The sequence below is a fragment of the Patella vulgata genome, chromosome 1 (assembly GCF_932274485.2).
Source record: "Patella vulgata chromosome 1, xgPatVulg1.2, whole genome shotgun sequence".
In the NCBI taxonomy this organism is placed as follows: domain Eukaryota; kingdom Metazoa; phylum Mollusca; class Gastropoda; family Patellidae; genus Patella; species Patella vulgata.
Genome location: NC_065879.2, coordinates 49,216,395 through 49,231,452, shown reverse-complemented (window position 1 = coordinate 49,231,452; position 15,058 = coordinate 49,216,395). Strand labels below are relative to the sequence as shown.

General features: G+C 33.7%; 1 protein-coding gene across 1 annotated transcript in view; it reads right to left on the bottom strand.

Moving 5' to 3' along the window:
* LOC130010735 (cullin-3-like) overlaps window positions 1-15,058 on the bottom strand; it is a 145,661-nt gene that overhangs the window by 106,303 nt on the left and 24,300 nt on the right. The window contains exon 5 of the mRNA XM_056098723.1: window positions 12,692-12,823. Coding sequence (XP_055954698.1) covers window positions 12,692-12,823 — 132 coding nt within the window. The remainder of the gene's footprint in view (window positions 1-12,691; window positions 12,824-15,058) is intronic.

Genomic DNA, 15,058 nt, shown 5'->3' with positions numbered 1-15,058 from the left:
AGAAAGGTTGTAATTATAAGCGATAGAACTAAGAAAAGATGACATTGAAAAGTATTCATTTATTTGCAACGCCACATCTGTCATTGATAATTCAACGATTTTGTATGCTGTATCGCAATTGTGTATGTTGTAATTAAACTGTATAGGCCTACTGTATCCAGTTGTTTATTCCTGTGGTAGACGAGTTAGTATTAGTAAGAAATAGAAGGCCCTTCGACCTATCCCCCTCCGTACAGTATCCAGACCTTATATTAAACTTACAATTGGAAGAGTGAGTTAACCTTACTGTTTATATTAATTTGTAGCTGTTAACAGAAGGTTCAGTTACACTTTTGTAAGCAGCCCCCATAACTACCTAAGGCCGGGGTAGTTACACTTATTGCTATCTGAATATTTTTGACAAGCACCACAATTTTGTACCAATTCTTCTATGTCTTTCGTAATCTTGGGCCAAAATACACTACTTTTAGCTCTCAATTTACATTTTTCAATACCTAAATGTGCATAATGGATTTGTTTCAGTGCGTTAGCCCTTAATGTCTCGGGAATAACGATTCTGGTACCCTTAACAATTACCCCATCAATAATACTTAACTCATCTCTATAATTCCAGAAATCTAACAAATGAATAGGACAATTACTTCTTAACTCAGGCCATCCCCCAGTTATGAGCTTTTTAAGACCACTTAATTGATAATCTTTTTCAGTTTCATTTTTTATGAGACTTAGTTTTGTCAAACTAGCACTGATTTCTGACTTTAGTTCATGTATCGTAACATCAAAATTTCCAATGGTATTATCCTCTTTGGGATCAATTCTAGATAAAGGATCAGCTAGTTTTAAACTACTACCAGGGTTATAGCTTAACTTAAAGTCATATTTTTTTTGTTCTTAATAATAATCTCACCAATCTTGGAGTTACATTTCGTAAGCTTTCATTAACTATAGCTACTAAAGGCTTATGATCAGTAATTATATTAACAAGTCTACCATAGGTATAATAATGAAATCTTTCTAATCCATATACAATAGCTAACATTTCTCTTTCAATATTTTCGTAACCTTTTTCACACTCTGTTGGCTTTTGGATGCGTAACTAATTGGTTGACCGTTTTGAAGTAATGCTACACCTAACCCTTTCTTAGAGGAGTCAACTTCCAAAGTTAAGGGAAGTTAAGGATCGTAATATCTTAATACCTTATCGGAGCTTATTTCTCTTTTAAGTAATTCAAATGCAGTTTGAAGATTTTCTAACCATACAAAATGGACATCTTTTTTTAGTAATGCTCTTAACTCATTCGGTCCAACTATCGCCTAGTGTTGACATAATTAGCTACTGAATACCACCGGCTTACGCCACCTGTCACTGAGCTAGTGTGTAGTCAGACTCCCTCTTGACGCCTGATGTCGGCATCTTTTATGTACAGTTTTATTGATCAATAAAGTTATAAACAAAAGCCGTTTGACTTTCCAAAAGCTATAATCCCATAAAACAATAGTTTCAACTAATGATTGGAATCATAAAATGTATAGGTCACAACAAGGTGTTAGGTGTTATAAGGTCGTAAACTCACGAGAAAATTTCCCTATCAACAACTGCAGCCGGCCTCTTTTATGTCCTGTTCTACTGAGGAATAAAGTAATAAAAAAGCCGATTCGCTTTACAGAAGTAATTAACCAATAAAAATACAGTTTGAACAAATGATTGAAGTCATAAAATCTACGTCACAACACAGGTTTTCGGGGTTATAAGGTCGTGAACTCTTGAGAAAATTCTTTTCAGAGGTCGCCATTTTGAATGCTAGTCAATATTTTTTCGCTCAGTTTTTTAATAATAATTTTTGGTATGGATAGTGATTCAGACTCGGACTTCGAAGGATTTTTACCAGAAGATATAATAGAAACAGAAATTAACAATAATAGTTTCCTGGACGACGAAATAACTGATAATTCTAGTGAAGAAGACGAGTGCTCCGAAACGGCCAATGCCGAAGTTAACCAACATGGCGGGCGATCTTCGAGTTCGAGCTACAACGATTTTATTTGAAAAGATAAAGTGAATTCCGTTACATGCCCGTCATTTTTAGGGCCTGAGCGTGGGCCGACAGACATTTTAGATCGTGAGAAAAACGAATTTGACTTTTTTAGTTTATTCTTTGGATTGAATTTGTACGCCTTGTTGGCCGACAAAATGAATAAATACCACGATGAAAAATACAGACAGAAGTTTGATAAAAACTGGAGAGATGTTACCGCTGAAGAAATTCGTGATTTTCTAGCCATAAGAATCTTTATGAGTATTACGACGCAGACCAGGACAAACATGTATTGGTCGAGAGATTATTATTTTGGAAATTACAAAATTGCTGATATCGTGACTAGGGATAGGCTTGATAAAATCTCCGAAAATTTCCACGCTAATGAAAATTCTAGGAACCCCCCGAAAGGTGAAATAAATCACGATAAACTGCATCATGTTAGGCCCATTTTAAACCATGTTTTGGACAATTGTGCTACAAGATACAACCCTCATCAAAATATGTCCATTGATGAAGCTATGGTGGCATTCAGAGGAAGGATCGGCTTCAAACAATATATGCCGGCCAAGCCAGTGAAATATGGTATCAAGGTGTGGGTGAGGGCAGACCCCAACAATGGTTATGTGAATGACTTTCAAGTCTATACTGGAAAAGAAAACATGACTGCAGAAATTGGCCTGACCTCGCGGGTGGTTTTGGACTTAACACGCAAAGTGCAATTTCAGAACATGATCGTGAATGTCGACAATTACTAGGGTTGTCACGATTAATCGGTTTAGTCGTAGTCGATTCGGTTTCTAGCTCAAACCGATTCACATTTTGAAAAATCGGTAGTCGTTTCATCCAATTTATATTGATACAATTACATATAATGTTTGACCTTTACTGCCTGCTTAACACACTACTGAATTGCTGCATATTAAAACCGTATTGAAACTACGTCTTTTAAGGCTCAATACAGAAATTCCCATTTACAGTGACACGAACTCGATGTCTCATGGAATTCTTCGCCTTCCATATTAGGAATGGCTTACTACGAAATGTGTAAAATGGTTGATTTTGGCGCGAAATAGCTGTCAACAGCCACGTACGCCAATAACAGACATGATAATATCACGGAACTTTATAATACATGGACTGAATGCATGCCGCACGAGACGGGGAAGTTGGCGATGTTACAAGCAATAAACAACCAATGTAATTTTGATAAAGTAATAGTTTTGAAAGAAGACAATTATCCAACAATATAATCGAAAGATTCCCTCACAAATTCCTCATGTATAAAATAATTTTAAATCCAGTTGTATTTTGTTATTTAATTCACAATCAGAATGTGACGTTACTGTGTCCGAGACGCGAATAAACAGAGCCCATACCGAACATGACCAGTCAGGAGGCTCTTCTTTTCTTCTCCCTCGGGATATATGTTGCCGCCTTTTTTAAAGACACATGGTCTTTATTTGTACCGTCTTGTGCGGGTTCTCTTGTTGTTTTCCGTCAATATGATTATCGCTATATATGTTAAAACATTATGTACGGGAATTGTTGTACTAGTGAATTGTAATCTATTGCCAGTATTGGATTTTTAATTAGCAGTTAAAGCTTTGGGGGTAAGTCAGAACGCGAGATTGTCTACTCTTACTCAGTCCAATGTGTAACTAAATATCAAAACTAATGACTTGGTACATGTTGTTTATTGCCAATTTAAAAAATGTATTCCAAACTCTCTTTATCTCAAACCCAAAGAAATGTATTAAAATAATATACGGTCTATTCAGTGCCCATGCATATCAACAATCACAAAGGAAAACCCCTGTAACGCAGTACAGACAATAAATGACATTATTAGCCAACGAAAGAAACATTTATTTTACATTATTATAGAGTTTATACGGCAACCAATTAATTGGCACCGATACGATTTTTGGCTAGCCGATTAACTGATTCAAGAATTTTGTAATCGTGACAACACTAACAATTACTATACCAGTGCTCATTTATTCACTGAAATTGAAAAGGTTGGCATAATGGCCCGTGGCACATGCAGGACAAATTGTAAAAATTGGCCCAAAGCACTCAATCCTAAAGACAAAGACATAAAAAAATGGCAAAGTGGAGAATTCAAGATAGTGCAAACTGGAAATTTAACGGCAGGGATGTGGAAAGATAAAAGAATTGTAAACTTCATGTCTACTGCAGATTTGCCCTTGGAGACGGTAGATGTACAGTGGAAACAAAAAGATGGTTCAATAAAAACTGTGAAGTGCCCAGTAACCATAAAAGAGTACAATTCCAACATGGGTGGGGTTGATCGGTCAGATCAATTGCGTATGGAGTATCCAACTTATAGAATGTCCAGAAAATGGTGGCTGTATTTGTTTATTTTTTATTTGACCTTAGTATTTCAAATGCATTTATTCTATATAAGGAATCTAAAAACCACCAAAAACAAACTAAAAATGGTAATGTTATTCCGCTATCATTGCTAGAATTTAAAATGAACTTATTTAAAACGTTTTGAAGCTGGAGCTGATATACCCACAACAACGGGAGGACATTGGCCAATGAAAGTGGCGAAAAATGGTAGATGTAGACAGTGCTGTAAATCAAAAAAACGTGCAGAATCGTACTTTCAGTTTGACAATTGTTTTGTGCATTTGTGTGTTGTATGCTTTAGAGCATACCACGAATCTGAGTGATAAAACTTTTTTTTAATAAAACTAGTGCTTGTATTTATTGTGATAAATATAAGGGTATCATTGACAGTCCTAATCATATAAAATTTATTGTGGATTACATCAATCATTTGTGCTAACTATGGATCTTTAAAATGTAACTTTATAATTTGTTAGTTCTGTGCTTTAGAGCATATAGTCTTAAACATTTATTAACTAGTGCTTGTGATTATTCTGATAAATATATGGATATTTATGTGTGCTTGTGTGATGCATGGATCTTAAAAATGTAACTACATATTTCATAAACCTTTCATTTTACTGGGGTTTTATACACAATCGGTTTCATAATTTTGTTGTCATTTTGTATTTTTTTGTAAAAATAAAATCGTTGTCAAGTCTGATTTTATATCTACATTTGGTAATATAAACATTTTTTGACCAGAGTAATAGTTTTTGTTTTATGTTGTGTTATCTGAAATATGTGAGAATAGTGGATAATCCTTTAATTAGCTCTAGGGATAGAGGCTATAGTCTGGTTAATTGGCTCAGGGGATTAAGCAGTAACATAATTAGCTCTAGGGGTCAATGAGTTAATGGTTCGGTCAATTCACTTATCTTCGGTGAAAAACAACTTAAATAATTGATCATGCCTAAAAAGGATTGTAAATCTGCTTTAGTGTTTGGACTATGCATATCTGCAACTGCACTCACTTTCTTTGGATCAGGCTGTAGTCAATCCTTACCTACTATCATACCAAAGAATGGAATTTTAGTACATTTAATAATACATTTATCTGCATTTTATCTTATTCCAATTTCTCTAGTTCTATCTAACATCTTTCTCAGATTTTCATCATGATCACTACCATCAACTTTATAACCTATAACAATAATATCATCACCAATTCCACAAACGCCCCTAAAGTCACTATACATGTACGTTTCATCTATTTTCTTTTGAAACATGTCACTTGCACAGCTTAGCCCAAAGGGAAGTCTTAAAAATATAAATCGACCATGCTCTGTGCCAAATGTAGTATAATATGAAGACTTCTTATCTAATTTTATGTTCCAATATCCACTACGTGCATCTAATATTGATAGGTATTTGGCACCATTTAACTTAGGTAATATATCATCCAATGTAGGAGTATAATGAAAGGGTCTAATTATTGCTTCATTTAAGTTGGCAGGGTATAAGCATAATCTAATACCTTTCTTTTTAGCTGCACAAACAAAAGAATTTAACCAGTCTGCATGTTCATCAGCTGCTATAATATCCTGATCAACCAAGTTATGTAACTCCTCCTTAAATTTATCTTTACTTAAGTGCATGCGGAACATGTCTAGGCAACATGACAGCAGGGGCTATAGATTCATCTACATTAATCGAACATTCACCCTGAAAACATCTGACACCTTCAAAAACAGCTGATTATTCTCTTAAAATTTTCTGTTTTTCAAGAGCACTATTCTTACATTCTTTTTCAGTATTAAAGAAATCTATTTTATTTCTTATCTTAGTCTCAGTTCCCAAAGAAGGAATAGTATCAATGGTACAATTTACAGCAATTAAACCTAAAGCCTCACTAGTAGGTAAACCCAATATTGGAACTCCAGATGGCACAATATGGAAATATGTTTCTAAATTTTTATTACGATTTTTGACAGTTAACAAACATTTCCCATACTGTTCAATCTGACTTCCATTATAGGCAACCAATTTAACATTTTCTCTAAGTAAACCACAAGGATGCCCAAATTTATCAAGTTTTTCTTTAGGATATAATTTTTTATAAACATCAATTGGCAACAGATTACCAAATGCTCCAGAATCTATTTTAAATTGAATATCCCTTCTAGCATGCTTAGAGTTAGAGAAAATAGGTAGTTTTATCAACAATTGCTATCTATTGCTTTCTTTTATATTACAAGTACTTTCAGTAGAATTTAACTGATTATCTACAGAATAATAATACATTGTCTCTGTGTCTTCATCTGTACTTGTTTTCTCCTTCACACAATTAATTTTCTTCTCTTTTTCCTTTCTTTTTGTCCCTGTCTTCTGTCTCTTTACTTATACACACTTTAGCCCAGTGATTTTTCTTATGACATTTTTTACAAATACCACCATATGCCGGACACTCTCCTCTTTTGTGGAATGTACCGCAATATGAACATCTCTGGCCTTGATTTTTTATACTATTAACTCGTTCTTCATCAGTTCTGATTATACCAGTGATTCCAGACAGTTGTTTTTGTGTAGCTTCTATCGATTTGGCTTTCTCAATAGCTTTTTGCAATGTTAAATTGGGATCTGTATCTTCCAACAATTTTGCCTGCACACGAGTATTATTACTGCCAAATATCAGCGCATCTATTATATGTTGCTCCTATTCTTCATATCGGCATTCTTTAATAATCAGTTTCAACTCCGCTACAAAGGCTTCTATGCTCTGATCTTTGCCTTGCTTCATATGACGAAATCTGAATCGTGCAAGTCTAAAATTAGTCTGTGGTTTAAAGGGCTAATCCCGATATTTTTAGGAGAATAAAACTGCTTAATTTTGTGTACAATCCCTTAAAATGCTCTAGCTAAGGGCCGAGCAACTATCTCAATATTTGTGATAAGTTTTCAAACAACTTAAACCCGTCAGTCTTCATCTGGAAATGGAGATCGGTGTCCCAAGCTATATTATGTGGTGTCTTGATAAAACCAGACTTTTATTTGATAAAAATAATGTGTAGGTGAAATTTACCTTTCGTTATCAAGTAAAGCACATGGGTCATTCACAATATAGACCTCCCAAGGAACGGAAATAGATTATCAGGTCACCCAACGAAAAAATTGACCCGAAATCTTAAAAGGGTTACGTGTTCGGATAAGCAGTTTTGACGTTCACGTCCAAACGACTCAATATTGCTGGAATTTTGAGAGACAGTAAATACACCATTCCTCTGTATTTTGGCACTTAAATTTCATACGTACTCCGACTTTTATTTTTGAGACTCTGTTGAAATCGGGATAGTCCCTTCAAGATGGGCTTCAAATTTTTCAAAATGTATATATTTACGTCTGATTTCTCTTCATTCTTCAGCTGCAAAGTGCTGTATACCTCAGCTCCATCTGGACCCATCCAATTTATCAAATACCCACATTTAACATCGTCATCCTCATCCTTGAGAGGTCCATTAAATAAAACCATGCACATCAACTTAAATCTTCTCCATTCTGTTTCTCTATCACTGCTTTAACAATTAAATTTAGGAGTGTTGATTGGAGCTATGGTGGCCATCTTAATTCACCTTCATACAGGTTGACAACACCCAATAATCAATGATCTATTTGATCAATTTATTGTGCTCCAAGTTCTTAAATATATATCTTAACTTCTTCCTTCATCAGTTTCTTCTGACACCATGTTATACTTCTGCATGGATGGTAAAGATTGTTAGCGTTTCCAATGGATGAAGAAAAGACCAACTCTCTCATTCATATTATTGTGACTGACATCATAGCAGTAACACATGACAGGAAGTGGCTTCACTTGATTAGTGAATGCAAGCTCTGTATTGTACTTAATTAACAAGTTAAAGTTACTCATACAAAATACAACACAGCTCTTTTGGCATTTACAGTAAATTAAGCTTTTCAAACTTCATCGTTTGAAAATTTTAACGGTGTAATTGTGAGCTCAGTTTTCGTGATTAGATACTTATTGATGAAAGAATATAATCTGCATTTATATTTATTTGTAATTTCTATTTTTATTATGGCTTGCTCTTAATGGAACTGGAAACCACGCTAATTTGGTTTCAAGTGCCATGTTACACTTTTCAGTGTGTAAATAAAGCGGTTTATTTTTCGTCATTTTTGTTGAAAATCGTTATTTTTGTACAACCAGCGGCTGCCAGGCAGGATACGCCCTCATTTTCGAGAGATGGATAGAGAACAAGCTAAAAAGAAAGCGATTTTTCGTACAATCAGGGGCCATATATCAGGAAGTTACGGTCCGATATGCGCGAATATCGAAAGGAACTGAGATCTTTGGGTTATAAACTTACATTTCAAGTTTCAACAAAATCGGATAAAAATTGTGACCTCTATAGGGTCCACAACCTTGATATACCATATTTTTATGCTATTTGAGAACGAACGACGTCCATTTTGTCTGTCAATTTTGGGCCGATTTTTTAAATCGGATAAAAATTATGACCTCTATAGGGTCCACAAGCTAAAAACGTGATTTTTTGTACAATCAGGGGCCATAATTCAGGAAGTTACGGTCCGATATGTGCGAATATCGAAAGGAACCAAGATCTTTGGGTTATCAACTTACATTTCAAGTTTCAACAAAATTGGATAAAAATTGTGACCTCTATAGTGTCCACAAGCTAAAAACGGGATTTTTCGTACAAACAGGGGTCATAATCCATGAAGTTTCGATCCGATACAGGCCAATATCGAAAGGAGCTGAGATCTTTTGGAGATAAACCTATATTTCAAGTTTCGTCAAAATCAGATAAGAATTGTGACCTGTAGAGAGTCCACAAACAATTGTGGACGGACAGGGGCAACGGCATAATACGTCCACATGAAAATGTGGGCGTATAAAAATGGAAATTATTTACTACTTGACGGGTCGAGTACCACCCAATTTTTTTTCTTGATCTTAATACTATAGATCATTGCCTTTTCACTCAGCATTCCAAAAAAATACTTAAACCCGCAGTGGGTGAGATATACATAGAATAAAATGACATACCTAAATTGAGCTATTTTGGTACCTTGCAGCAATAAGTCCCTTTACCAAAAAAACGCTCCATGAAAATCCATCAAACTTTCAGAATGTATACTCACTAACCATATCTGCTACGCTATAAAGTTTCATTAATCTACTCGCCGTAGTTTAGTTGTACGAAATTTTTGGGCTTTTTTCGGTCTTAAAATTTCAAATTTTTTTCTACACTCTAAAAATGGTTCGATTGATCTAAAATTGTGGCAGTGGGGTTTGGAGGGGTTACCCATCATACATAAAAAAAAATGGTGAAAATCGGTCACCCACCATGTGCCGGATCCTGCATGGTTCTCACGCAAACGCATTCTTAACACGTATCAGTGGATAATACCTTGATGGCCTTTTCATTTCGGCACCAAAGAGTCTGCATACTGTCAGTCAAGATTCCTAATTAATTACGTGAATTCACACGTGCCATCAAAAGGAATTGATAATTGAATAAAATAGAAAGAAGCCCCTTTAACAATAAATTGTTACCATGTCGTATTCTTGTAGACAATACTTTTAGTTTGAATTGTCAGTAAGTAATCATTATCCAAAATAGTTAACCTCATTATTAAAGAACAATTACAATGGGGACGCAACCAATCTGGATTTTCACACAAAATAGGTGCCGTTGTCATGGCTAAATTACGAATAGCACACACCCATCCCCTACAATATACATCATGTATTACCAGTAAGTTACAAGGGATTCTATTTTATTTACGATAAAACTCGGGATTTAAAAAATGTGGATATAACAGATAATTCAATTTTTGAATCGGCACCAGGGCTGGGGTAATGGTAATGGAATGTAATCATTACATTTTTTAAGTAATGGCCATGTAATGAGTAATGGAAGATTTCAAAAGTAATGAGTAATGGAAATGTAATTAATTACATTCCAAAAATCACGTAATGGTCAATTACATTTCAATTGCATTTTATGGCATATATAAATATTTCCATTACGGCAAGCCTCAAATTTTATAGCACCAAAGAAGTAATTAAGTGTATCTGACACAATTCCAATTCATTATAATTCTAAAAAAAAGATTTAAATCAGTTTTAACAAATTATAAGAAAAATAAGAAGACATTAAACACTTTCTTTTATTACTTTTTGTGTAGGAACCTTTTTAGACATGTAAACTAAGAAGTGGATTTCTGATAAGATTTATATTGTAATCAAAGATTAGTACTAATTTGCAGCCAATCACTTAGTCAGTCAATCAATCAATCAATCAGTCAGTCAGTTAGATTAAAAGACAAAAAATAGTCTTACTGCACTTAAATCTTAATCTCAAGGTAACAAGTGACAAACCAAACAATGACCTTCAAGTATCTTATCTTTTATGGTTACTTAAAACTAATATATATTTTGTTTTCGAGTCATGCTGAATAATTTACCAGTTATTATACAATATATTATAGAAAAACTATTTGGACTGATTAAAATTTTTTAAAAATTACTGCACTTTAATCTTAATCTCAAGGTAACAAGTGACAAACCAAACAATGACCTTCAAGTATCTCATCTTTTATGGTTACTTAAAACTAATATATATTTTGTTTTCGAGTCATGCTGAATAATTTACCAGTTATTATACAATATATTATAGAAAAACTATTTGGACTGATTAAAATTTTTTTAAAATTACTTAAAAGAAAATACAGTTAATTAACTATAGTTTTGATTCATTTTCATACAGTGAAAATGTCATTTTTTGTCACCATTTTCAGACAATGTTATCAGAATTAACGAAACATGGTTTCATTGTCTGCTTGTCGGATTAACTAATGACATCGAAAATTGCTATGTGTATGTGCTTTGTGGTACGATTCACGAATTAAATACCAATGCACATTATAAATGAATCCAGCATTACGGACATTTTAGGAAATGAATGCAATACATTGGTACACTTTAGTTATTTTTCAAAACGCAATTTGAAAAGAGTGTTAAGAATATATGAATTACCGGTGGACTAAAATGAATAATATACTCATGATATTGTTCCATTAAATATTTGTTTCTTTCTAATAACCTTGTGACAATATGGACTAAATTACTCTGATTATTTTGAATCACTGTGGACCATAATCCGCTGCGAATTTTATGTTTCCACCGACCATAATCCGCCGGGAATTTCATATTTTTGCGGACAATAATCCACTGGGAATTTTATATTTTCACGGACTTTTATCCTCCCAGAACCTCTCTAATTCCACGGAGTGTATATGGGAAAAACACCACGATTTTTGAGCAGAAAAAAGCCCACAAGGACTAATTTCATACTTCCGCTTGAACAGTACTGTAGTAGTACTGATTTTAAAATGTTCATTGAGTCTTAAATATATTGGATATTAGAATTCCATATTTTGTGATTTTAGTAGTAGTAGTACTGATTTTAAAATGTTTATTGTGTCTTAAATATTGGATATTAATTAGGATTCCATATTTTCTGATTTTAGTACTGATTTTAAAATGTTCATTGTGTCTTAAATATAGGATATTAGGATCCCATATTTTCACAGCAAGATAACATCAATTGTGAATATTATGGAAAATAATTATTCAGCAAAAGGTTTAGTCTCTTTAATTAAAGTCTGCTCTTTAGCTTGGCATTTTTCTTTAACAGTAACAGATAATCACAGACTGAAGGGAATCTACTTCTGGTCATGTGTAATGAAACAACAATATTGGTTACAAGATGATTTGTCCATCCCCACACAATTGCTACCAATCGGTTAAACTACATGAAAACTAGAAGAATAAGTTTTGCTTCAAGAATATCAACCTTTTTTACACTGAGGAAGTGACCTTGAGGTCATTAAAATTTTGTTTTATTGAACAAGCTACATGTACATGTAGAAATAATATCAGTATTAAGCAAACTATCAAAAAACAAACTAGGTTATGACGGGTTGTAAACCAAGTGTACAGAAGTCAAAACAACTGATAAAACATAAACTGATTTGCTTACTTGGGTGTATTATTACTGGTAACTGATCTGGGTTAATAAATGCAATATCTTCACAGAATATAAAGTTAATATTGCTGACTCATCCCTCTAAGTCATTGTAGTCACTAAAGTAAATGACAATTCACAGCAAATCTATTTGGAATATGCTCTGAGTGGTACAAAGATTGTTTTTGGGTCACATGAAATGAACAATTAAGTAAAACCAACCTTAACAATGGGTTCTTCTGTAGTTTTATCTAAATAATGACTGGCTCTCTCAGCTTCTTCGTTTATTCTAGCTTCAACCTTCTTTATATAAACAGATGCAGAATTCTCTCCTAAAAACTTCTGACTCTCCATCTAAATAAAGAAAATCCATTTAATACTTCTTAAAATAGTATTAAACTTTGTTATGGATTCTATTGATTAATTAATAGAAGCAAGCGGTTGCTATGCAAGATACGCAAACATTTTGCAAAAGATAGACAGAGAATAAGCTCAAAAAAAGAAGCAATTTTTCAAACAATCAGGGGCAATAATCCAGGAAGTTATGGTCCGATATATTTCATCAAAATCGGACAAAAAGTGTGACTTCTAGAAGGTCCACAACCTCATTATCACATACTTTTACACTATTTGCATACAAGGAGCGGCCATTTTTTCGGGCAGTTGCATTCCAATTTTTACAATCAGAGGCCATACATAATCCAGGAAGTTATGGTCTGATATGAGTGAATAGCGAAAGGAAATCTTTGGGACATAAACATACCATACATTTTAAGTCCACATGAAAATGTGGGCGTAGAAAAACAGAATAAATCAAGAGATAACCAACAGTGGGGCTGATGTCCCCCGCAGCAATCCCAAAATAAATAGACAACATTAAATACACATACTAATTAATTGCACATTTATCTATTTGAAAAGTATCGAGCTATCAACCTGATTATCTATACTTAGTCTAAGCAGAAAATATTCAAGACAGAAGTCAGTCAAGGTTTTGAAGTACCCTGTAAGGTAAGTATACACTAAGTTTCATCACTCTCCATCAGTTAGAATCAAAGATATCTTGTACCAAAGTATCGACCGACCAATGAAATTGCTTAACTCTTCTTATCTTTAGAGGAAAATGTTAATCACTGAACTCAGTCAAGACATTCACCTAATGAACATCTACACCAGGGATGGGATTTTGTCTGCATATTCCGGACTTGTCCGACGCTATTTTCCAAACCCCAAAAATTGTCCGACCGGGAATATGCCCAATTGGATATCAAGACATGGTGAATAATATTCAAAATTCCAAAATTAATATAGTTTACTGAGTGTATACTACCACTCAACCTGATTATCGCTGATAATATTCTGGATTGATTAGGTAATCAAGTGATCAACCTATTTATCGTGTTATACCGTCTATACACCTACATTGATTAACTACTAATCTGCCTTGATTGACTGACTTAATCCTTTGTCGGACAATTCATCAATCTAATCTTAAACAGAAACCATTGCTTCCCCTTTGTTTGACTATTCATCAATCCAATAAGAGTGATTTTAATTTTAATCTACATGTTTAAATCATGATTTCTCCATTGTCGGGCATTTCAATCTCCTTGATGTCGACCGACAACACGTAGGAATTAGTCATATATATTAATATCCTAATACTACATAACACCCCAAATCAATATACATTGTATCCGATAACTTGTCTGATATTTCTTCGGTGGAAGGCGCAGTTAAATAAAGCTATTTCACACACTCATATCCGATAAATACTAGACTGTTTGTTGATCGCACATGGCGGTTATATAGAGAATCTCCTACCAGATTTTATTTATCACACAATCCCTTCTTACATGCACAAATAGATAAATATTATTATTTGCTGTAGATTTAACTTTTACTGAACATTACAGCGTAGTGATACATCATTTTTTGACAGCAATTCAACCATTGTAAAGTCCTTCATATTGACCCAGTGTTTCCATCAAGGTCAATTGAATAACAATAGTTCATTTTTAATTTAAAAAAAAGTAACTTTTAATAAGAAATGAACTGTTTTCTGAAAATAAAAAAAAAGTAGTTCCTTTTCAACTGACCAATCAAATTCATGTAAAGCGATATCTCCTTAGGAGATTATGAAATATATCACACAAGCGATATCTACTGTAGAATGTATTATTGGGTGATAAAATTACAATAATTGAAATGAAAGTAGAAATCTCACGAGACACGTGAAATTACGAGTACAATAACTGAAATGAAAGTAGAAATCTCACGAGACACGTGAAATTAAGTAATGTAAATGTGCCGAATCTAACACATCTAAAGATTCTATTTTGATGGCATATTCTTAGATTTATGATCATATTTTGAATGGGGTTTATGTTTTTAAATAAATAAATAAACACACTAAGAAATGTTGATGAGTTATTGTGTTTCAAAGTCTCGGCCAATCAAATTGCTTATTGCTCTGCTTACCCTGAGCAGAAAATGCTCATTATTGAACTTAGTCAAGGTATTGATGTAATGAAACTATACTCCAAGTTTCATCACTCTCACTTAATTAGAACTAAAGTTATCGTGTCC